Genomic DNA, 22651 nt, shown 5'->3' on the forward strand with positions numbered 1-22651 from the left:
ACAAGGAAACTGTGGCAGAGCTAACCATTTTTTATCTTTAGCTTTGGGTCAGATGCAGTGATGGACAAAGCACTCAAAATATTCAAGTGCAGGACAGCAGCAAGCAATTGCATTTCACTTGTCTGAAGAAAGTATCCTGGGTTAGCCTACAATCACAATTTTTCTAGCTTTACAGGCACTGAAATGAAAGAAAACTGAATTCTCAGAGTACTTGGCTGAACCATCGCAAGCCTGAAGCAACAACACATCCGGATGTCAGACTTCAAAGATGTAAAAGCCCTAGATCATGTTGTGCATTTTCCTGCAAATTCAAAGCTGCTCCCTGCAGTACATCCCTGCAGTACATTTTCTAGTGTTACGTAATATTCCATTTTATTTTCATGCAAACTTAACGAAGGTTTACTGTACATGAAGCAAGCATCAAGAGACATGACTAAGCTTCATGTTTTATAGCGTAAATGGGATTGGGCAAACAACTCCCCACATCCTTCAGAGGGAAAGCCTCACATAGTAACAGTGTAGTGTGTTTCAGAGTAGCAGCCATGTTAGTCTGTATTCGCAAAAAGAAAAGGAGGACTTGTGGCACCTTAGAGACTAACCAATTTATCTGAGCGTAAGCTTTCGTGAGCTACAGCTCACTTCATCGGATGCATGTGTGTGATTTTTTAAATCCTAACTGGGTGTTACCTCAAAGAATTACTTTGGATACTGTTCAGTACATTTCCCTTTCTTCATGCAGTTGACACAAATATGAATAAGATTCTATGCTTTCAGGTTTTTGGTTGTTTTTTTTTTACACAGGATGCTATTCCTACACCCACTGTTCTCCGTTTCTTAAGTCTAGAGATAAAGCTGTAACAAACAGCTTTGAGAATGAATAGAATTGCTAAATAGTATCAACCTATTCACTCTTTCACTATTAGCAACTGCAACCCAGAAGAAGCAGTTCAGCATGGCCAACAGCTGTGCAGGCCAAGTGGTAAAAGCAATTGAAGTCTATATCCTAAATCACACATTGAGATGTGAAGATACGTTTTTGCATAAATGTTTTGACTTAAACCCCACAAGGCCCACATCCATCTTTGAACTGCATGTAAAGAAGATCCAAAAATCTAGGAAGCGCATCACAGAATGGCAAGTTCACAGAGCATTAGCAAAAAAGTTAATTTGCACATCCAGAATAAATTTACAAGAAGGATCTTTAAGAATCCAGAGATATCACATCACACAATTTCAAATGTGTTTTATTAGCGAGTGTGGACTGAACATTTCATAGAGTATGTCCCCCACACCGCTAACCTGGCTGTGCTTGGAGGGCTGCACAAGAGCACATCTGCAGCAAATAAGCGTATTTTAATGAGAGGATGAAAGGGTTAAGAGATTGATATTGTCACAAACTTCAGCTATGTTGTTAATGATCGAGAGTCATGGGATACACCTACATAGCAAAACAACCAAAACCCTAATGCACCTGACCCACGGTCAGAGGGCTTAAGCTGCAGGGCTGAAAACAGAAGTGTAGACATTTGGGCTTGGGCTGGAGCCCATACTCTGAGACCTATCCCCGCACCGGATTTCAGAGCCTGGGCTCCAGCCTCAACATGCTACACCTGCTATTTTTAGCCCCACAGAGGAGTCTCAGTCAGCTGACCCAGGCTATAAGACTCATCTATTTTTTGCTGTGTAGACGTACCTATAGGTACCTGAAGGCTGTTTGGTGACCTGTACAAAGTGGGTTTGGTGAGTGGTTAGTGGATAGGTGTCTCCCATCACAAAAACTAGTGCCACAGTTGGGACTACCTGGCTCCCTCATTGGCAGTCTGAGAAAAGGGGCCAAGGGCTGAATTAAACCTGTCTACATTCAGATTTGAGATATGCTGGAAGAACAGAGTGGAGGAAGCTTGCCCTGCTATTGCCCATGCTATATTTTTCCTGTGGCTAAAGGGGACTTCAATTTCTACCAATGTCATTCTGTCACCCTGCTCAGACTCATAACAGTATTTCTGAACTGCAGAAGATGTTCAACAAACAGGCTAGTCAGAAGGTAGCAATTCACACACAAATAAAGCTTGCATACTACCATATGGCTGAAAATCTCCCAGTGTCTCATGGCTATTAACTCTCACAACACTTCTGGTAAGTAAGAAAATATCATTCCAAGCCTTTACTGATAGGCAGATTTCCCCAGGTACCACACCTAGAGGAACCTCTCCCATTCCCTGACATACAACATCTAAAGATGCAGGTCTCTGATCCTGAGAATTTGGGAGCCTGAGCTGCACCTGAGTTTAGCGGGGAAGATGTCCCCTGCATAGATGAGTGGTGGAATCCCCAAGGGCAGGAGATGCACAGCTCTGGTTCCTGTGGGGCTGGAAAATGCTCTGGAAACCTCTCTCCAACCCTGCTCCCAGGGCGTTCGAGGCACACCCTGTGAGGTACCCAAGTCTAGTCCCTATGTGGGCTCTGGAAAGCTCTCCCTGGACAGCTTGGAACATACCCCGTGGGGTGCTGGAAAATTCTATGGAGAGTTCTCCCTAGCCCTTTCCCCAGGGGAGGAAGTGCACTGGGGGGCCAATTCCTCAGCTCTAGTCCCTAAGGATGTTGTAGAGAACTGGCCCTGGCCCCAAGAGGTTGTGGGTGGGTGTGCCTGGGGGGGCTGGCTCCTCAACGCCAGTCCCTGGGGATGCTCTGGAGAGCTGTGTCTGGCCCTGCCCGGCTCCGGTCCCCGGGGGGAGGGGGGGCGCGCGCGCGGGGCTCCCCGGCTCCGGTCCCCGGGGGGAGGGGGGCGCGCGCGCGCGGGGCTCCCCGGCTCCGGTCCCCGGGGGGAGGGGGGCGCGCGCGCGCGGGGCTCCCCGGCTCCGGTCCCCGGGGGGAGGGGGGGCGCGCGCGCGCGGGGCTCCCCGGCTCCGGTCCCCGGGGGGAGGGGGGCGCGCGCGCGCGGGGCTCCCCGGCTCCGGTCCCCGGGGGGAGGGGGGCGCGCGCGCGCGGGGCTCCCCGGCTCCGGTCCCCGGGGGGAGGGGGGGCGCGCGCGCGGGGCTCCCCGGCCCCGGTCCCCGGGGGGAGGCTCTGGAGAGCGGCGCCCAGCCGTGTCCCCAGACAGCTGGGCGGGCGCCCCGGGGCCCGCTCTCACCTCTCGAACAGCAGCCTGACGGCGAAGATGCCCAGCGCCAGCGGGAAGGCGGAGAGGACGTGCCCGGCCTGCGGGTACCGGGCGCCGCCGCCGCCCTCCGGGCCCGGCGCCGCCGCCAAGTCCGCCCAGGTCACGTTGTGCGGCAGCCAGAAGCGCTCGTTCCAGAACCAGGCCGAGAGCTGCGCCGCCGCGGCCGCCGCCATCTTCCGCCGCCTGCCTCCCGCCTGCCCCGACCGGCGCGCCCGCGGGCCAGGGCGGCGCTCGGCGCTGGGCCACGCCCCTCGCGGGGCCACGCCCCCGCCGCCGCATCACGCCGCGGCCGGCTCCCAGGCTGGCGCCCGCGCGGCCCAGGCCTCTTCCCGAGGCCACGCCCCCTTCTGACGGCCGCCTGCGCGCGCACCCCCTGAGGGGACTAAAAGCGCGCCCCCGGGGCTCCGCGGCGGCCGTGGTGCCGGCCCGGAGCATGCGCACTGGGGGTCCCGCCCCCGGGCGGGCGGGCGCTGCCTGGCTCTCACGGGCCGCTGGGGGGCGGCCTCTGAGCCTGCCCCACCCCGTGCGTGCGGGGGCGGGAAACCGCGGCTGAGGTGAGGTGAGGGGCAGCCGAGGGTCAGGTACCCACGAGCATCCGTGGGCGGGGGCGGGTCTGGGCCTGGCCCTCTTGGCCTCCCTTCCCCCCCCGTCCCGCCAGCCGCCCATCCCCGCCCCAGGCCTCTGTGCGGGGGGCGACGCTCGCCTCGTGCCCCACTGCCCCCCCCCGCCCCCTTCCCAGCCCCCCCCCGCCCCACGACCGGGCTCTTCCCGGCCCAGCTCCCCCCCCCCACTGCCGCCCGCCCTCTCCCCGGCACCGGGCTCTTCCCGGCCCAGCTCCCCCCCCCACTGCCGCCCGCCCCCTCCCCGGCACCGGGCTCTTCCCGGCCCAGCTCCCCCCCCCCACTGCCGCCCGCCCCCTCCCCGGCACCGGGCTCTTCCCGGCCCAGCTCCCCCCCCCCCACTGCCGCCCGCCCCCTCCCCGGCACCGGGCTCTTCCCGGCCCAGCTCCCCCCCCCACTGCCGCCCGCCCCCTCCCCGGCACCGGGCTCTTCCCGGCCCAGCTCCCCCCCCCCACTGCCGCCCGCCCCCTCCCCGGCACCGGGCTCTTCCCGGCCCAGCTCCCCCCCCCACTGCCGCCCGCCCCCTCCCCGGCACCGGGCTCTTCCCCGCCCAGCTCCCCCCCCCCCACTGCCGCCCGCCCCCTCCCCGGCACCGGGCTCTTCCCGGCCCAGCTCCCCCCCCCACTGCCGCCCGCCCCCTCCCCGGCACCGGGCTCTTCCCCGCCCAGCCTCCCCCCCCCACGACTGCCGCCCCCCCCGCCCCCTTCCCACTGTCACCCGCCCCCTCCCCGCCCCCTTCCCACTGTCACCCGCCCCCTCCCCGCCCCCTTCCCAGCCTCCCCCCCCCACTGCCGCCCGCCCCCTCCCCGGCACCGGGCTCTTCCCCGCCCAGCCTCCCCCCCCCACGACTGCCGCCCCCCCCGCCCCCTTCCCACTGTCACCCGCCCCCTCCCCGCCCCCTTCCCAGCCTCCCCCCCCCCCACTGCCGCCCGCCCCCTCCCCGGCACCGGGCTCTTCCCGGCCCAGCTCCCCCCCCACGACTGCCGCCCCCCCCGCCCCCTTCCCAGCCCCCCCCCGCCCCACGACCGGGCTCTTCCTAGCCCAGCCTCCCCCCCCCACTGCCGCCCGCCCCCTCCCCGGCACCGGGCTCTTCCCGGCCCAGCTCCCCCCCCCCACTGCCGCCCGACCCCTCCCCGCCCCCTTCCCACTGTCACCCGCCCCCTCCCCGCCCCCTTCCCAGCCTCCCCCCCCCACTGCCGCCCGCCCCCTCCCCGGCACCGGGCTCTTCCCGGCCCAGCTCCCCCCCCCACGACTGCCGCCCCCCCCGCCCCCTTCCCACTGTCACCCGCCCCCTCCCCGCCCCCTTCCCAGCCTCCCCCCCCCACTGCCGCCCGCCCCCTCCCCGGCACCGGGCTCTTCCCCGCCCAGCTCCCCCCCCACGACTGCCGCCCCCCCGCCCCCTTCCCAGCCCCCCCCCGCCCCACGACCGGGCTCTTCCTAGCCCAGCCTCCGCCCCCCACTGCCGCCCGCCCCCTCCCCGGCACCGGGCTCTTCCCCGCCCAGCTCCCCCCCCCACGACTTCCGCCCTCCCCGCCCCCTTCCCAGCCTCCCCCCCCCACTGCCGCCCGCCCCCTCCCCGGCACCGGGCTCTTCCCCCCCAGCTCCCCCCCCCCACGACTGCCGCCCTCCCCGCCCCCTTCCCAGCCTCCCCCGCCCCACGACCGGGCTCTTCCCCGCCCAGCTCCCCCCCCCACTGCCGCCCGCCCCCTCCCCGCCCCCTTCCCAGCCTCCCCCCCCCACTGCCGCCCGCCCCCTCCCCGGCACCAGGCTCTTCCCCGCCCAGCTCCCCCCCCCACTGCCGCCCGCCCCCTCCCCGCCCCCTTCCCAGCCTCCCCCCCCCACTGCCGCCCGCCCCCTCCCCGCCCCCTTCCCAGCCTCCCCCCCCCACTGCCGCCCGCCCCCTCCCCGGCACCGGGCTCTTCCCGGCCCAGCTCCCCCCCCCACGACTGCCGCCCCCCCCGCCCCCTTCCCACTGTCACCCGCCCCCTCCCCGCCCCCTTCCCAGCCTCCCCCCCCCACTGCCGCCCGCCCCCTCCCCGGCACCGGGCTCTTCCCCGCCCAGCTCCCCCCCCACGACTGCCGCCCCCCCGCCCCCTTCCCAGCCCCCCCCCGCCCCACGACCGGGCTCTTCCTAGCCCAGCCTCCGCCCCCCACTGCCGCCCGCCCCCTCCCCGGCACCGGGCTCTTCCCCGCCCAGCTCCCCCCCCCACGACTTCCGCCCTCCCCGCCCCCTTCCCAGCCTCCCCCCCCCACTGCCGCCCGCCCCCTCCCCGGCACCGGGCTCTTCCCCCCCAGCTCCCCCCCCCACGACTGCCGCCCTCCCCGCCCCCTTCCCAGCCTCCCCCGCCCCACGACCGGGCTCTTCCCCGCCCAGCTCCCCCCCCCACTGCCGCCCGCCCCCTCCCCGCCCCCTTCCCAGCCTCCCCCCCCCACTGCCGCCCGCCCCCTCCCCGGCACCAGGCTCTTCCCCGCCCAGCTCCCCCCCCCACTGCCGCCCGCCCCCTCCCCGCCCCCTTCCCAGCCTCCCCCCCCCACTGCCGCCCGCCCCCCTCCCCGCCCCCTTCCCAGCCTCCCCCCCCCACTGCCGCCCGCCCCCTCCCCGCCCCCTTCCCAGCCTCCCCGCCCCCACTGCCGCCCGCCCCCTCCCCAGCACCAGGCTCTTCCCGGCCCAGCTCCCCCCCCACAACTGCCGCCCTCCCCGCCCCCTTCCCAGCCTCCCCCCCCCCCACTGCCGCCCGCCCCTTCCCCGGCACCGGGCTCTTCCCGGCCCAGCTCCCCCCCCCCCACGACTGCCGCCCTCCCCGCCCCCTTCCCAGCCTCCCCCCCACTGCCGCCCGCCCCCTCCCCGGCGCCAGGCTCTTCCCCGCCCAGCCTCCCCCCCCCACTGCCGCCCGCACCCTCCCCAGCACCAGGCTCTTCCCCGCCCAGCTCCCCCCCCCCACTGCCGCCCGCCCCCTCCCCGCCCCCTTCCCAGCCTCCCCCCCCCCACACTGCCGCCCGCACCCTCCCCAGCACTGGGCTCTTCCCCGCCCAGCTCCCCCCCCCCACTGCCGCCCGCACCCTCCCCGGCACCGGGCTCTTCCCTGGCCAGCTCCCCCCCCCACAACTGCCGCCCTCCCAGCCTCCCCCCCCCCCACTGCCGCCCGCACCCTCCCCAGCACCGGGCTCTTCCCCGCCTAGCTCCCTCCCCCCCATGACTGCCGCCCGCCCCACTGCTGCCTGCGCCCTCCCTGTGCTCTTCCCAGCCCCCCCACCCCACCCCACCCCCCCACCCACTCCACTGCTACCTGCAGCAGGCTTTTCCCAGCCAGCTCCTGCCACTCCCCCCCCCTCCCCCCGCCGGCTGCCCACCGCCCGCGTCCCCTCTGCAGGACAGGGCCCAGCTGCTCGCTCACTCACCCCCACGCCCCAGGGGCTGCTTTTCCAGCCCTCCAAACGGCCAGACTAGGTCAGACCCTGGGTGCCTCCAGCCCTGTATCCTGTCCTCCGGCAGGGGCCAGTACCAGGTGCCCCAGAGGGAGTGAAGCGAGTATCAAGTGGCCCATGCCCAGCTTCCCACACACACACCCCTTTCACACCACTACCCTTCCTGCACAGCCCCCTGGCTGCTCTCCCCCTCAGGAGACACCATCCGAACTCCCACCACAGCATGGAGGCTTGCGAGCCTTGACTCCAGCCATGGAGACTCTACGGCAAAAGCCATGTGATTAGGCCAGATTCTCAGATTTCATTCATGTAAAAATGAAACAAGTTGTCCTAGTGTAGAGAAAAAGCCTGAAACCGTGATTCCCTAAAAGCTCAAACAAGAAGGCCGATATTTAAAAAAAAAATTTTTTTTGTATTTCCATCATCCTACCATGCCTCATGCTAAAGACTTATCACTAGCCAAACATTCTGCTCACTGTTCAAATAGGGGAGGAGGTTAAGAATTGCCCCAGGCTAGCTGCTTCTGGGCCGCAGAACGGTTTCGAAACAGGTAGGGACTAGCCTACCTTAGCTAGACAGCACCGCTGATGGGACTTTTAACAGCCCGGTCAGCTGTGCTTACCAGAGCCGCCATGACCCAGTGCCTTACGTCCTATGACCCAGGACCGAGTCGTGACCCACACTTTGAAAACCACAGATTTAGACTAGTCCTCTGAGGCAGCCACAGTCAGAGGAAAATCTAGACAACTTTAGTTCAGACCACAACCCCAGGGAAAAAAAAAAAAAGAGTATGGGTGATCACTGAAGACAAGGGAAGAGCTCAGCCAGATCCCATTCCTTCAAATTAGGCCATTTAAACTACACCCTTCTCTAAAAGCAGTAGTAGCTACCATGGGAATGATAATGCCCTCTCAGAGCACATACTCTCCCCATCACTATTCTCTCGCATATCCCACTTTCTAAACCCATTCATAGTCTTTCACTGGTTTACTATTCAGAGCTAATTTGAAAGCTATCTTTGATTGGGGCAGAAATCCTATTTCCCCTTTAGAACACCTATGCACATCCATAACTTACAATTATTGTATCCACTCCATAGAAATTAATTTTATCTGATAACATGACACTTGGCTTGTGTGTGTATACAGGAACACAGGAAGCACATGCCACATCAAACTAGCAGTCTGCCTAAAACAATTGCCCTATGAATCTTTTCGAATAGAGTTAAGGTGTACCCCTATTTTAACCATTTAGTGTCTCTGTTATGGGTTAAACTCCACCTCTTGGACAACAAACAGCTCATTTGTATTGTGCTCCACAGCTTGGATTATGGTAGCGTTGTCAATCAATAGTAAGCTAATTGATACCACTTTCTATCCTAATATATCACAAAATAAATTACTGAATTATATCTGACAGCATTAGATGGGAAGAGTTCAAAAGTGTCTAAGCCCCATTTTCAAAAGTGACTTAAGCCTCATACACTTTGAGAACCTCAGATGCCCAAGTACTTAAGTCACTTAATTGTCTACAATAGGTGAAGAGTTGGACAGAGAAAGTGAAAAGATACAAATAAAACACAAATTAAAGATTCTCAGGTGTGATTTGAAATGAGCTGGATACAGGGAGGCTTTTTAAGATGAGCTTCAGAGAAAGCATATGTAGCAACGGGCAAGTTAGGACAACAGAGAGGGCTCACTCTAGAAGAGTTGGGAGGAGAGACAAGGCAAGATGGAGTGTATTGAAAACTAGGACAGTTTTTAAAAACAGGATTCTCATATGGTCAGAAAGCCACTAGATATATTGGAAAAATAATTGATTAGCAATCTTTGTGCTGTATAATGTTAAACTCTGCAAAGCTGGTAGGATGGAACTGCTAGAAAAATTGGAGCAAGCTCAGTAGAGGTCCTGAGACTTTGGAAGTGACGTAAGGCTATTCCCTTACTGGATTTTGGGAAAAGACAAAGCCACCCCTTACTCCGAACCTCTTTGCCAGTGTAGGTGGTAAAGCCACTAGCTCAGCTAATTAGAGGAGGCCGAGTGAGGGTATTTGAGTGGGCAACAGTAAGTATGAGTGGGATTACAGCATTAACAGGTCATCCAGAGATTTAATGTGAACTGGTGCTAGGGTTTATAGAAGCTAAACTGGAGTGAGATTTAGAATAAAAATATAGAGATGTCATGAGTACTCCCACTCAACAGCACCTGAGCAAGGAAAATTTAGGAAGATTTATCTTACTGAACTTAGAACTGTAAGTCTTATGATCAGCCATTTGACCTAGAACATGTTCATGGTGCTCTGCTTTTTGCAAATGCTTGAAGGGGACATGGACAAACAGCTGTTTTTGCTTTCTTTCCTCCTCCACTTGGTGTGGTAAAGAAACTGATAATTTTTAAAAAAATTTAGCAAAACAATTTTCCCTTAAATCAGTTGGATTTTTACCTACAGTTAGTCTGAAAGGCAGGAGAAGAAATCTTGAATTCATATTTCTAAACTTCTACAGTACTTGTTTAAAATTGCATTACAAATTGTCCTCACTACCTGGAGGGGGTATTATTCCCATTTTAAAGAGGGTGTCATAAATATAAAGGGAAGGGTAAACACCTTTAAAATCCCTCCTGGCCAGAGGAAAAACCCTTTCACCTGTAAAGGGTTAAAAAGCTAGGATAACCTCGCTGGCACCTGACCAAAATGACCAATGAGGAGACAAGATACTTTCAGAAGCTGGGGGGAGGGAGAAAAAGCCTCTGTCTGTGTAATGCTTTTGCCAGGGACAGAACAGGAATGGAGTCTTAGAATTTAGTAAGTAATCTAGATAGATATGAGTTAGATTATGATTTCTTTAAATGGCTGAGAAAATAAGCTGTGCTGAATGGAATGGATATTTCTGTCTTTGTCTTTTTGTAACTTAAGGTTTTGCCTAGAGGGATTCTCTATGTTTTGAATCTAATTACCCTATAAGGTATTTATCATCCTGATTTTACAGAGGTGATTCTTTACACTTTTTCTTCTATTAAAATTCTTTTAAGAAACAATGCTTTTTCATTGCAATTAAGATCCAAGGGTTTGGGTCTGTGGTCACCTGTGCAAATTGGTGAGGATTTTTAATCAAGCCTTCCCCAGGAAAGGGGGTGTAAAGTTAAGGGAGGATTTTGGGGGGGAAAGAAGTTTCCAAACGGGCTCTTTCCTAATAATTAATAATAATAATAATACTGGTTAGACGTTTGGTGGTGGCAGCGAAAGTCCAAGGACAAAGGGTAAAATAGTTGTACCTTCAGGAAGTTTTAACCTAAGCTGGTAAAAGAAAGCTTAGGAGGTTTTCATGCAGGTCCCCACCTCTGTACCCTAGCATTCAGAGTGGGGAAGGAACCTTGACATGGTGGCAGAGCAGTGGGATTACCTTGAAATCATTTTGAGATTTTTTGAACCAGAAGCACAGATTTTAAAAGGGAATTTTTTTCCTTTGGGCTGCTGGAAAGCAGGTTTCCAACTGAAAGCAGTTAGAGTTTTTTTCTCTGCTTTGGGGCCAGAGCAGAGATAAAAGGGAATTGTCTTTTGTGAGCTAGAGTTTTCTCTACCTAAAAGGCAGGGTAGTTAACCTCCTGCAGGGAAATTCACTAGTCTTCACAGACCTGAAGAATTTTTTTTTTTAACCTAAGAGCAACTAGTGGGGTTTTCTGCCTATTTGCCTGGAGACAAAGGTGTTAAGGTTTTTTTTTGTGGGGGGGTGTTTGTTTTTTGGGGGCTTTTTTTAGGATTTTTCTGTAGGCTGACAATCACTATCAGAATATAGGTATCCTATTACAGCACAGCAAAATTTTACAAGCCAAGTTTGTTTTGTTTTGTTTTCTTTCTAACTCTCAGGTGTAAAGTTAGTTAAAAAACAGAGGTTAGGATGACAGACTCCACGGTTCAACAAAGGCTGGAATTAGCCAGATTTGAGGCTGAGGTAAAACAAAAGGAACGTGAAAGACAGACAGAGAATTCATACGGAAAGAAATGGAGGCAAGGGAAAAAGAAAGGGAGGCTGCCCACAGGAGTGAAATGGAGGCAAGGGAGAAAGAAATGGAGGTAAGGGACAAAGAAATGGAGAGGAAGCATGCACTGGAGACGGAGAAGGCAAACGCTCAGCAGAATATACCGACAAACCCTAGCAAGCCTTCTCCAGGTATCACCTCCCATCCCAGAAATTTCCCCACCTACAAGGCAGGCAATGATACCGAGGCCTTCTTAGAAAACTTTGAAAGGGCCTGCCTTGTGTACAGCATCTCTACAGACTAATACATGGTAGAACTTAGGCCACAGCTCAGTGGACCCTTAGCTGAGTTGGCGGTTGAAATGCCTAAGGAACACATGAACCAGTATGAACTGTTTAAAACCAAGGCGACAGTCAGAATGGGGTTAACCCCCGAGCATTCCCGTTGGCAGTTCAGAGCCCTAAGGTGGAAACCAGAAGTGTCATTTACCTGACATACCTACCACATTGTGAAACATTGGGATGCCTGGCTATCAGGAGCAAGTGTTAAATCTCCAGAAGATTTGCCCTTCCTAATGCAAATGGAGCAGTTCTTAGAGTGTTCCTGAGGAAATAGAAGATACATCCTAGATTGGAAGCCCAAAACTAAGAGGCAGGGGAGATTGGAGCCAAATGGGTGGAGGTGGCAGAGAAGAAGAAAACTGGTTGCAGTGGGAGCGGATACCAGAAGGGACCACCTCAGACCACACCCTACTACCGGGGACAGCCCAAGGCCCCCACCTACCCCCCAAGGAACCCTCCAGCCACCTTATCCCACCACACTGTTCTCCAGCAACCCACCTCGCCCCAGTGACCCGACAGCTGGACAACGTTTTAAATGTAACGAGCCAGGGCATGTAAAGGCCAACTGAACCAAGAACCCCAACAGATTACAGTTCATTGCACCGGAATCACACCAGAGGTCCTCAGGCCCAGATACCTCCCAGATACCCTTGGAGCGGAGGGAAACTGAGTGTGTGCGGAGAGAAGGTCACCGCGTGGAGGGACACCGGAGCACAAGTGTCAGCTATCCATGCTTCCTTAGTGGACCCCAGTTTAATCAACCCAGAGATCCAAGTGATGATTCAACCCTTCAAGTCAAACTCTTTCAGTTTGCCTACAGCCAAGTTGCCTGTCCAATACAAGGGCTGGTCAGGAACATGGACTCTTGCAGTCTATGATGATTATCCCATCCCCATGCTGTTGGGTGGGATAATGGGTGGGAATGGTCACCCGCAGCCAGACTAAACAAGCCGTCATGCCTAGCTCTGTTCCGGAAACTTCTACCAGGAGCCAGTCAGAGGTGATGGACCCAGAAGAACCCAATGCACAGCTACAGACTAGGGACCGAATGGCTAGGCAGCAGTTCTGTGGAAAAGGACCTAGGGGTGACAGTGGACAAGAAGCTGGATATGAGTCAGCAGCGTGCCCTTGTTGCCAAGGCGGCCAATGGCATTTTGGGATGTATAAGTAGGGGCATAGCCAGCAGATCGAGGGACGTGATCGTCCCCCTCTATTCGACATTGGTGAGGCCTCATCTGGAGTACTGTGTCCAGTTTTGGACCCCGCACTACAAGAAGGATGTGGATAAATTGGAGAGAGTCCAGCGAAGGGCAACAAAAATGATTAGGGGTCTGGAACACATGACTTATGAGGAGAGGCTGAGGGAGCTGGGATTGTTTAGCCTGCAGAAGAGAAGAATGAGGGGGGATTTGATAGCTGCTTTCACCTACCTGAAAGGGGGTTCCAGAGAGGATGGTTCTAGACTATTCTCAGTGGTAGAAGAGGACAGGACAAGGAGTAATGGTCTCAAGTTGCAGTGGGGGAGGTTTAGGTTGGATATTAGGAAAAACTTCTTCACTAGGAGGGTGGTGAAACACTGGAATGCGTTACCTACGGAGGTGGTAGAATCTTCTTCCTTAGAAGTTTTTAAGGTCAGGCTTGACAAAGCCCTGGCTGGGTTGATTTAATTGGGGATTGGTCCTGCTTTGAGCAGGGGGTTGGACTAGATGACCTCCTGAGGTCCCTTCCAACCCTGATATTCTATGACCCGACACCAGGCCAATGTCTGCAACAACAGTAGTGGATCCAGTCCCAGAGACCCAGAACTGGAACCGGTGGAACAACTAGCACCAGACCCATTGCCAGCACTGAATCCAGTACTTGCAACCCCGACACCAGAGGGCCCCACCGAACCTGAACCGGCAGCAGCCGATAACCCTACACAAGAGGCTCAGCTGGAGCCTGAACCTCAACATAGTGCACCAGCGGAGAGCGATTCACAGTCAACGGAAACAGCCCCATCCCCTACATCGCTTCCAGAGGGACCAAGCATAGGTCCACAATCCAATGAGGAACTGATGTCTCCAGCATCAAGAGAACAGTTCCAGACTGAACCAGAAGTAGATGAAAGCCTCCAGAGAGCTTGGATAGCGGCATGGAGCAACCCACCGCCTCTCAGCTCTTCTAATCGATCCAGGTTTGTTGTAGAAAGAAGACTTTTATACAAGGAAACTCTTTCCGGTGGACACCAGGAAGACTGGCATCCTCAGAGACAGTTGGTAGTTCCAACTAAGTACCGAGTCAAGCTCTTAAGCTTAGCCCACGATCATCCTAGTGGCCATGCTGGGGTGAACAGGACCAAAGACTGGTTGGGGAGGTCATTCCACTGGGAGGGAATGGGCAAGGATGTTTCTACCTGTGTCCGGTCTTGTGAGGTATGCCAAAAAGTGGGAAAACCCCAAGACCAGGTCAAAGCCCCTCTCCAGCCATTCCCCATCATTGAAGTTCCATTTCAGCGAGTAGCTGTGGATATTCTAGGTCCTTTTCCAAAAAAGACACCCAGAGGAAAGCAGTACATACTGACTTTCATGGATTTTGCCACCCGATGGCTGGAAGCAGTAGCTCTAAGCAACACCAGGGCTAAAAGTGTGTGCCAGGCACTAGCAGACAGACATTTTTGCCAGGGTAGGTTGGCTCTCTGACATCCTCACAGATGCAGGAACTATGGAAAGCCTTTGGGAAGCTCATGGGGTAAATCACTTGGTTGCCACTCCTTATCCACCATCGAACAAATAGCATGGTGGAGAAGTTTAATGGAATTTTGGGGGCCATGATCCATAAATTCGTAAATGAGCACTCCAACGATTGGGACCTAGTGTTGCAGCAGTTGCGCTTTGCCTACAGAGCTGTACCACATCCTAGTTTAGAGTTTTCACCATTGGAACTTGTATATGGCCGTGAGGTTGAGGCCGTTACAGTTGGTGAAGCAGCAATGGGAGGGGTTTACACCTTCTCCAGGAACTAACATTCTGGACTTTGTAACCAACCTACAAAACACCCTCCGAACCTCTCTAGCCCTTGCTAAAGAAAACCTACAGGATACTCAGAAAAAGCAAAAAGCCTGGTATGATAAACATGCCAGAGAGCGTTCCTTCAAAGTAGGGGACCAGGTCATGGTCTTAAAGGCGCTCCAGGCCCATAAAATGGAAGCGTCATGGGAAGGGCCCTTCATGGTCCAGGAGCGCCTGGGAACTGTTGATTATCTCATAGCATTCCCCATCTCCAACCAAAAGCCTAAGGTGTACCATATTAATTCTCTAAAGCCCTTTTATTCCAGAGAATTAAAGGTTTTTCAGTTTACAGCCCAGGGAGGAGATGACGCTGAATGGCCTGAAGGTGTCTACTATGAAGGGAAAAGTGCTGGTGGCATGGAAGAGGTGAACCTCTGCATGACCCTGGGGCGTATGCAGCGACAGCAGATCAAGGAGCTGTGCACTAGCTACGTGCCGACGTTCTCAACCACCCCAGGACTGACTGAACGGGCATAACACTCCATTGACATAGGTAATGCTCACCCAATTAAAGTCCAACCTTACCGGGTTTCTCCTCAAGCTGAAACTGCTACAGGACGGGAGATCCAGGATATGTTAGAGATGGGTGTAATTCGCCCCTCTGGCAGTGCATGGGCATCTCCTGTGGTTCTAGTTACCAAACCAGATGGGGAAGATACGTTTTTGCATAGACTACCATAAGCTAAATGCTGTCACTCACCCAGACAACTATCCAATGCCACGCACAGATGAACTATTACAGAAACTGGGACGAGCCCAGTTCATCTCTACCTTGGACTTAACTAAGGGTTACTGGCAGGTACTGCTAGATGAATCCGCCAAGGGAAGGTCAGCCTTCACCACACGTTGGGTTGTATGAATTTAATTTACTCCCTTTCGGGCTGCGGAATGCACCCGCCACTTTCCAAAGACTTGTAGATGGTCTCCAAGAGGGATTAGAAGAATATGCAGTCACCTACCTTGACGATGTGGCCATATTTTCGGATTCCTGGGCAGAACACCTGGAACATCTACAAAAAGACAACTGCCATACTAGACTTCTCCCCCTACTGCATAAGTGGATCCGCATTGCTGCTGGTTACTCCCTACTGTATTTCTTCCCAGACCTTCCCAGTCTGCCCTTCCCTAAGGAGCTCCACTTACAGCTACCAGTAGTCACTTGGTTTCCCTCAGACCTGCACATGTAACTAGGGAAGTGCCTTCAAATCCTTTTCTCTAAGAATTGTTTAAAATCAAGAATGAAAGGTTTCAGAGTAGCAGCCGTGTTAGTCTGTATTTGCAAAAAGAAAAGGAGTACTAGTGGCACCTTAGAGACTAACCAATTTATTTGAGCATAAGCTTTTGTGAGCTACAGCTCACTTCATCGGATGCATTCAGTGGAAATGAAAGGGTTAAACAAGTTTGTCCCTCTGATCTGTCCTGTTTTTTAATCCCTGTTCCAGGAGCATGTGTATTGCCATTTGCCAAACTGGCTAGAGTAGTCCAACAGTGTCACCTAGTGGTATGAAAATCACATTATGAAGACTTGCAAAAAGAAAAGGAGGACTTGTGGTCCTTAGAGACTAACCAATTTATTTGAGCATGAGCTTTCGTGAGCTACAGCTCACTTCATCGGATGCATACTGTGGAAACTGCAGAACACATTATATACACAGAGACCATGAAACAATACCTCCTCCCACCCCACTCTCCTGCTGGTAATAGCTTATCTAAAGCTATTACCAGCAGGAGAGTGAGTGTGTGTGTGGTTTTTGGAGGGGGGGAGGTGAGAAAACCTGGATTTGTGCTGGAAATGGCCCACCTTGATTATCATATACATTGTAAAGAGAGTGGTCACTTTGGATGAGCTATTACCAGCAGGAGAGTGAGTTTGTGGAGGGGGCGGAGGGTGAGAAAACCTGGATTTGTGCTGGAAATGGCCCAACTTGATCATCACACACATTGTAAGGAGAGTGATCACTTTAGATAAGCTATTGCCAGCAGGAGAGTGGGGTGGGGGGAGGTATTTTTTCATGCTTTGTGTGTATAAAAGATCTTCTACAATTTCCACAGTATGCATCCGATGAAGTGAGCTGTAGCTCATGAAAGCTTATGCTCAAATAAATTGGTTAGTCTCTAAGGTGCCACAAGTCCTCCTTTTCTTTTTGCGAATACAGACTAACACGGCTGTTACTCTGAAACCTGTCATTATGAAGACTTCAACTCTCCAGCAACTCATCCTTCTCAACCAAGGTCATTTTATATACTGACCTATTGCAGTTAAAACAAAAACATGAATTAGGCTTCAGTCTTAGAGTTCAAAGTAAATGACAAAGCTTTATTGAATAAAAATGTTTCATACTTAGCAAGATTGGAAGAAAGTAGAATATTTTACACCTCTATAAAAATATAGTTGACTAATTCTCAAGTGAATACAGTACAGAAAATAAACTACTGTAGGAATAAACCCTGCCCCCCATTCAAATTATTATTTGTAAAATAAATCCTGTCAAATTTAAAAATGTACTAAAAGCTTTGCTAGAAACCAGTCCCAAGAAAGAATCCCACTGTTTGTCTAGTTCTCTTAGAGTTTGTATGTGCGAGTCTCACAGTTGTAACTATTAAAAAAGATCTCTGGCAGTTTGGTACAAGTAGGGTTTAATAACTGTCAAAAGGCCTTACAAAAGTTATTTGCAGTTTTAAGTGAATCAGAAGAGGGAATAAAATCTAAAAGTAGAAAAAAAAAGTCACCTCAGAAAATGCACATGGAATGCAAGAGTATTGCCCTGCAGACTCTTGTGAAAGGGGTGGCTTGTCTTCAAGAGTACCATCAGTCATCATTGGGTTTGATCTGCACTACTATTCCAGCAAGGAGCACACTGGTGCATTAGCCAGCCAGAGGGCTGTACTACCTCTTAATTCCAGTTTAGAATTAGTCGTGTATACAGGAGAGCAGAGTGCAAAGTAAGAAGTTTTCTGCTCATCAAGAGCAAGCAAATAAAAGGAATTACATTGCATTCTGAGTACTTAATATATTTTAGTTGCTAGATACGAAGCACAAAGACAATTAGCGTTTTCATGAGGAAAACATCCCAGCTGTGCCCTTTACACATATTAAAGTGCATTCAGTCACCATTTTTGAAGCAGGCCTGCAAGTCCCTTTGGAATTGGTCCCTAAGCTCTGCAGTAGCATTCATAGTGGTAATAATAGTGTATTACAGAAAGTGTTTAATACCACCTTTGGGAGTACAGTGGAATCCTGCAAACTACTGTTACTGGAATAAGTGCCAAAACACAAAAAGGATAAAATACAGCAATGACCAGGGTATAGAAAAGAGCTGTGTTCTCATGCTGTAAATTGTGATTACCTGATGTAGGAACAGCTGTCCCACACCAAGGGATCAGATGTTTCCATACAGCTAGATATGATCTTTGCAGGTTTCTAGTGTACTTTTCTACCTCATATCTGTACATTCTATTGTTCCCTAATGTGTCAATGTGCAGTATAGCATCACTTTTACAGAGGGCAGCTGCTTGTTAAAAGCTAATACACCAATTTAAGGCCCAGCACCTTGCAGCAAGTTTTCTAGTGAAAGACCAATTTATTCTTCATCTTCATCCTCTTCCTCATAGTAACGATTCCTCTTGATCTGTTCTTCCACAGACAAATCTTCCACATCTTCACCTTCCCAGAACACGTCATCTTTGGATTCGCTGTTCTGACTAGGGGATAATTCCTTAGCAGTGACCACGTTCGATAAGCTGATACGTTTAGGAGAGTTGGAGTCAAATATTTCTTCATTTGGAGATGGCTGCTGCACTGTGGCATTTTCTTCATCATCTGTCTCCATACCCACCTGACCATTCTGTATCCAGTTTTCTTCCCTGTCTGCCTTGATATCAGGTACTTCCCTTCCTCTTTCTTCCTCCAGTTCTTTATTCTTCTCTTGAGTGTTCTGGATGTGCCCATTCTCAGCTTTTTTTCCCTTTTGCTTTCTTTCCATCACTGCCTCCCTCTCTAGTTCTTCACTTTGTTTGAACATGACCCTGTCTGCTTTGGAAGGAGAAGATACGTTCTCTGTTTTATGGCCCTTAACAGACATTGTTCTAAATGAGGCTGCTACTGTAAATGGACGACTTCTTTCCTTCAGTGAGGATGTTCTTCGTAGTTTTCTGAGATCCAGGTCCACATCCTCCTGCACATCTGGCTTTGACACCTCATCTTCTGGGGGCCACTTTGGCTTAAATACTTTGATACCCTCTTCCAATGCACTTCCTTGACTACCTAGCTCTGATGGAGGTGGCCATGCAATCCTCAATTTTTTTGTTTCTGCTGGTTTCTCTTCCCTTCCAGGCAAAGCTGCAACTTTTGCTTCCATGCTAGCTGCAAGAACTCCCACCTTTGCAATTGGGGCATCCTCTACTCCTGGACTTTGAGGGCCTTCTATTGTATTTTCAGTGTGGGCAGATTTCTCCAGGGACTCTTCGTTCTCAGTTTTGCTTACCCATAGTTCCTTGTGCTGTTTGTGCCCAAAACCTTCATCATAGTTGCCTTTGGATTTAAAGAGCTGATTGAAGTGAGGCTTGCAATAAATATTCCCACGTAGAGATGCATATGTTCCAAGACTGTTCAAGAAAACAAAACGTTAGCACTCCACATGTCTCTCAATCAGTTGCAGATTAAGGCCCTAATTTTAGCTAGGTCACTGAAAAACTTGGCATTAAACAACTCTTCAAAGTTTTTAGAAAAGCAAGTTTTACAGTGTGTTGACCTGGTGTCACCAGAGGGAAGGTCCTACCCAATATAAAAAGGCATTTTTATGGGTTTTCCTCCTAAGTGCTTAAAGATCTTTACAGCAGGTAGGAATTATCCCCATTTACAGATAGGAAAACTAGTATAGAAAATTCAAGTGACATGTCTAAGGTCATGTAGCAAGTTAGCAGCAGAGCTGGGAGTACAACCTGACTCCCAGGCCCTTGCTCAATCAACTAGACTACAGCTGCCTTCCTCACAGTAGACGAATATTTGCACATATTCCGTATTCCGCTTCCTGTTATATTTTAGGAAGGTTGAATTTCCTTCTAAAAGACTGACACTAATATACCTCACCCTCAGCACAGATTACCTGAGTTTGCTATTGCAATGTGAACAGCGGAAGCAGCTGATATGAAACACCTGCTGGTTGGCAAAGAGACGTTCCATTGGGTACACTGTCTTCTGACATGCAACGCAGGTTTCCTTCACTGGCAGCTGAAACTTCTAAGGGAAGAAAAGAAGGCTTCTTAACTGGACAAGAACTAGTGGGTGAGGAGACTTGACTTGGGTTTTGTCCAAGACTTCCAGAGTTCTCAAACAACTTACTTAATATTTAATAATTAGGAGCTCTGAAGGTAGTTCCTAGAGTGACCCCCTGTACCCTAGTTGAGTGAAGCAGACCTATTACAGGCTCATTGCCTTGGTTTGATAGCAAGAGCCTATCCTGCATTCTCCCTCTCTGCTCCCTTATCACCTAAACCTCTGAGATAAAACAGTAGTCAAGAATGGACAGTGGAAGTGTTAAAATTCTCACATGGGTCATAAAGAAAGCTCTGTCAAGCCATTCCCAAGAGACTGAGTACATCTACACTGAAACTGAACACCTGCAACTGGCCTGGGTCAGCTGACTTGGGCTCAAGGGCTATAAATTTTTTAGTGTAGACATTCAGGTTCAGGCTGGAGTCCAAGCTTTGGGACCTCGTGAGAGGGGAAAGGTCCCAGAGCCTGGGCTCCTGCTTGAGCCCAAATGCCTACACTGAAATGTTACAGCTCTGTAGCCTGAGCCCTGCAAGCTAGAGTCAGCTGACATAGGCCAGCCACAGGTGTTTAATGGCAGTGTAAACCATACCTTGTATGTCCTGTCCTATCCTCTCTGCCTCAAGCCTGCTGATAGGGAAAGATGAGGAAGTGGGGAAAATACAAAAGGGGATAAGTTTAAAAGAAACAGTGGGATGAACAGCAATACAAGAAGCTCAGCGGGGGGAACAAGTAATGAGGCAGCCAAATAAGCCAGGGGGGAGGGGGGTGGAGAGAGAAGAAGAGAAGAGGATGACAGGAGGGAAACAATTTGCTCAAAGGTTTAGGCTGAATAAGTTTTACTAAATGCTTATGGCTTTAGGAATGAAGGCGGCTCACTTAGGCAACTTTCAATACAAACTGATTAAGCCAGCAATTTATTCCTACAGCTGCTTTTAGAAAGTTAGTCTCAGTAGTTCAGGGCAGCAAGAAATGTATCTAACCCCACATGAAAAATTTCAGAGCTCTAGCAAAGGCACTAGCTACACTCAGCTTTTAGGGATTTGCAGTTTCACTAAAATTAAAGTTACATAACAGATAACTAAAGTTAACCCTGATGTTGACATACTAGTAACAGTGCATGTACTGCATAAGAGGCAACATCCCATAAGTTAAGAAATGTCGTAAGGATAAACCCAAAACTAGTAAATATTAAGTGTCAGCATTGTGCTACTTGGGAATAACCTCAGAACGTGTGTCCTGACAGCATCAGGGAGGTGATATTCTATGTCCACCAAAGAGGTCACCTGATGCTCCTTACTCCTTAACACACCTGCTAGCGGTGACTTAACATGGAAGCTTAATAAAAAGAGGAAATGGCATATTGACTATCCAGACAAAAAGCTGGCCCTTCTGGACTGACCCAATTGCAACAGCTTTTCTAGCAATAGAATAGAAAGTTACCTAGGTCCTGTGTCAAAGGGTTACAGAAAATCATATTTAGATACTGTCAACTTTGTTGCAAAGGCGTGTTCTACGATAAGTTTATGAAAAGCCTTTAAGAGAAGGGTATGACGGTTAAGGAATACGGAAGCAGGAAGTGCAACATCACAGGAGACAGTTACAGGGGTTGGTGTCTAGTTTGTATTCTAAATAAAATGATGACATGGTTAAGAATTGAAGGTTATGATAGATGAGGATCAGGTTGCTGAACAGAGCCAGCTGATTTAAACTGGTTTGTCACAACTTTAATGTTGCACATAATTAGGTAGTTTGCTATATATTATTTCTAGTCTAATACACTTAGATTGTAGAGAGATGAGAACTTTAAAAATAAACTTTGATATTAGGTATTTGAAATGACACTAAGGGCCTAATCCATACTGAGAGCTTGATAAGAAACCTCAAAAAACTCCCAGAGCCTCATGTGATTTATTTATTTTTGAAAGGAAACTTCAAGGCACTGACCTTTTGCACCAATGTTCTCACCTTTGTGTGAAGAGAAAAGGAGTACTTGTGGCACCTTAGAGACTAACCAATTTATTTGAGCAAAAGCTTTCGTGAGCTACAGCTCACTTCATCGGATGCATACTGTGGAAACTGCATATATATATATATATATATACACACACATATACATACACACACACATATACACATATATACATACAAGCTATATTACACAATAACTATTACACACACCAGCAGGAGAGTGAGTTTGTGTGTGTGGTTTTTGGGAAAGGGGGGCAGGGGGTGAGAAAACCTGGATTTGTGCTGGAAATACCCAACTTGATTATCATATGCATTGTAAGGAGAGTGATCACTTTAGATAAGCTATTACCAGCAGGAGAGTGGGGTGGGAGGAGGTATTGTTTCATGGTCTCTGCGTATATAAAGTCTTCTGCAGTTTCCACAGTATGCATCTGATGAAGTGAGCTGTAGCTCACGAAAGCTTACGCTCAAATAAATTGGTTAGTCTCTAAGGTGCCACAAGTACTCCTTTTCTTTTTGCGAATACAGACTAACATGGCTGTTACTCTGAAACCTTTGTGTGAGTGAGTCAGTGCAATCTCTAACACACACCATTGATGTCTGCTAGCCCGGACAAAGATCTACTCACCCACCCTTGCCACAAAAAGGAACAAGGCATTACTAACTTGCTTACCAATAAAAAAAAGTTACCCTCCTTCCAAAGACAGCATAAGTGCAAGGCTGCACTGCATAGTGCTAGCATGTGTTATTGCAATACATGTCCCCATCTAAGAGGAGGAACTTACATGGGTATACAGTGACCCGTTTGTCTGCTGTAGAGATGGTTTTTGGGA

General features: G+C 51.6%; 2 protein-coding genes across 6 annotated transcripts in view; both read right to left on the minus strand.

The window, feature by feature from the left end:
- The window catches only part of CERS5 (ceramide synthase 5), a 44198-nt gene extending 40728 nt beyond the window's left edge, over positions 1–3470 (minus strand). The window contains exon 1 of one of the 4 annotated variants that reach the window (XR_012155710.1): positions 3131–3398. Coding sequence is in view for 2 of the 4 variants with exons in the window: in XM_073318481.1 (XP_073174582.1) it covers positions 3131–3439 (309 nt within the window). In the remaining 2 variants the exon portion in view is untranslated. Of the gene's footprint in view, positions 1–3130 lie in introns of all 4 variants that reach the window. The other 3 variants (XR_012155711.1, XM_073318481.1, XM_073318480.1) reach the window with 3 other exon arrangements.
- A 13401-nt stretch (positions 3471–16871) lies between these two features.
- LIMA1 (LIM domain and actin binding 1) overlaps positions 16872–22651 on the minus strand; it is a 41684-nt gene continuing 35904 nt past the window's right edge. For both annotated transcript variants that reach the window (XM_073318478.1, XM_073318479.1), the window contains exons 11-12: positions 19681–19814; positions 16872–19180 (exon numbers count right to left, since the gene is read on the minus strand). In XM_073318478.1, the coding sequence (XP_073174579.1) occupies positions 18157–19180; positions 19681–19814 (1158 nt within the window). In that variant the 3' untranslated portion in view covers positions 16872–18156. The remainder of the gene's footprint in view (positions 19181–19680; positions 19815–22651) is intronic.

The sequence above is a fragment of the Lepidochelys kempii genome, chromosome 20 (assembly GCF_965140265.1).
Source record: "Lepidochelys kempii isolate rLepKem1 chromosome 20, rLepKem1.hap2, whole genome shotgun sequence".
NCBI lineage: Eukaryota > Metazoa > Chordata > Testudines > Cheloniidae > Lepidochelys > Lepidochelys kempii.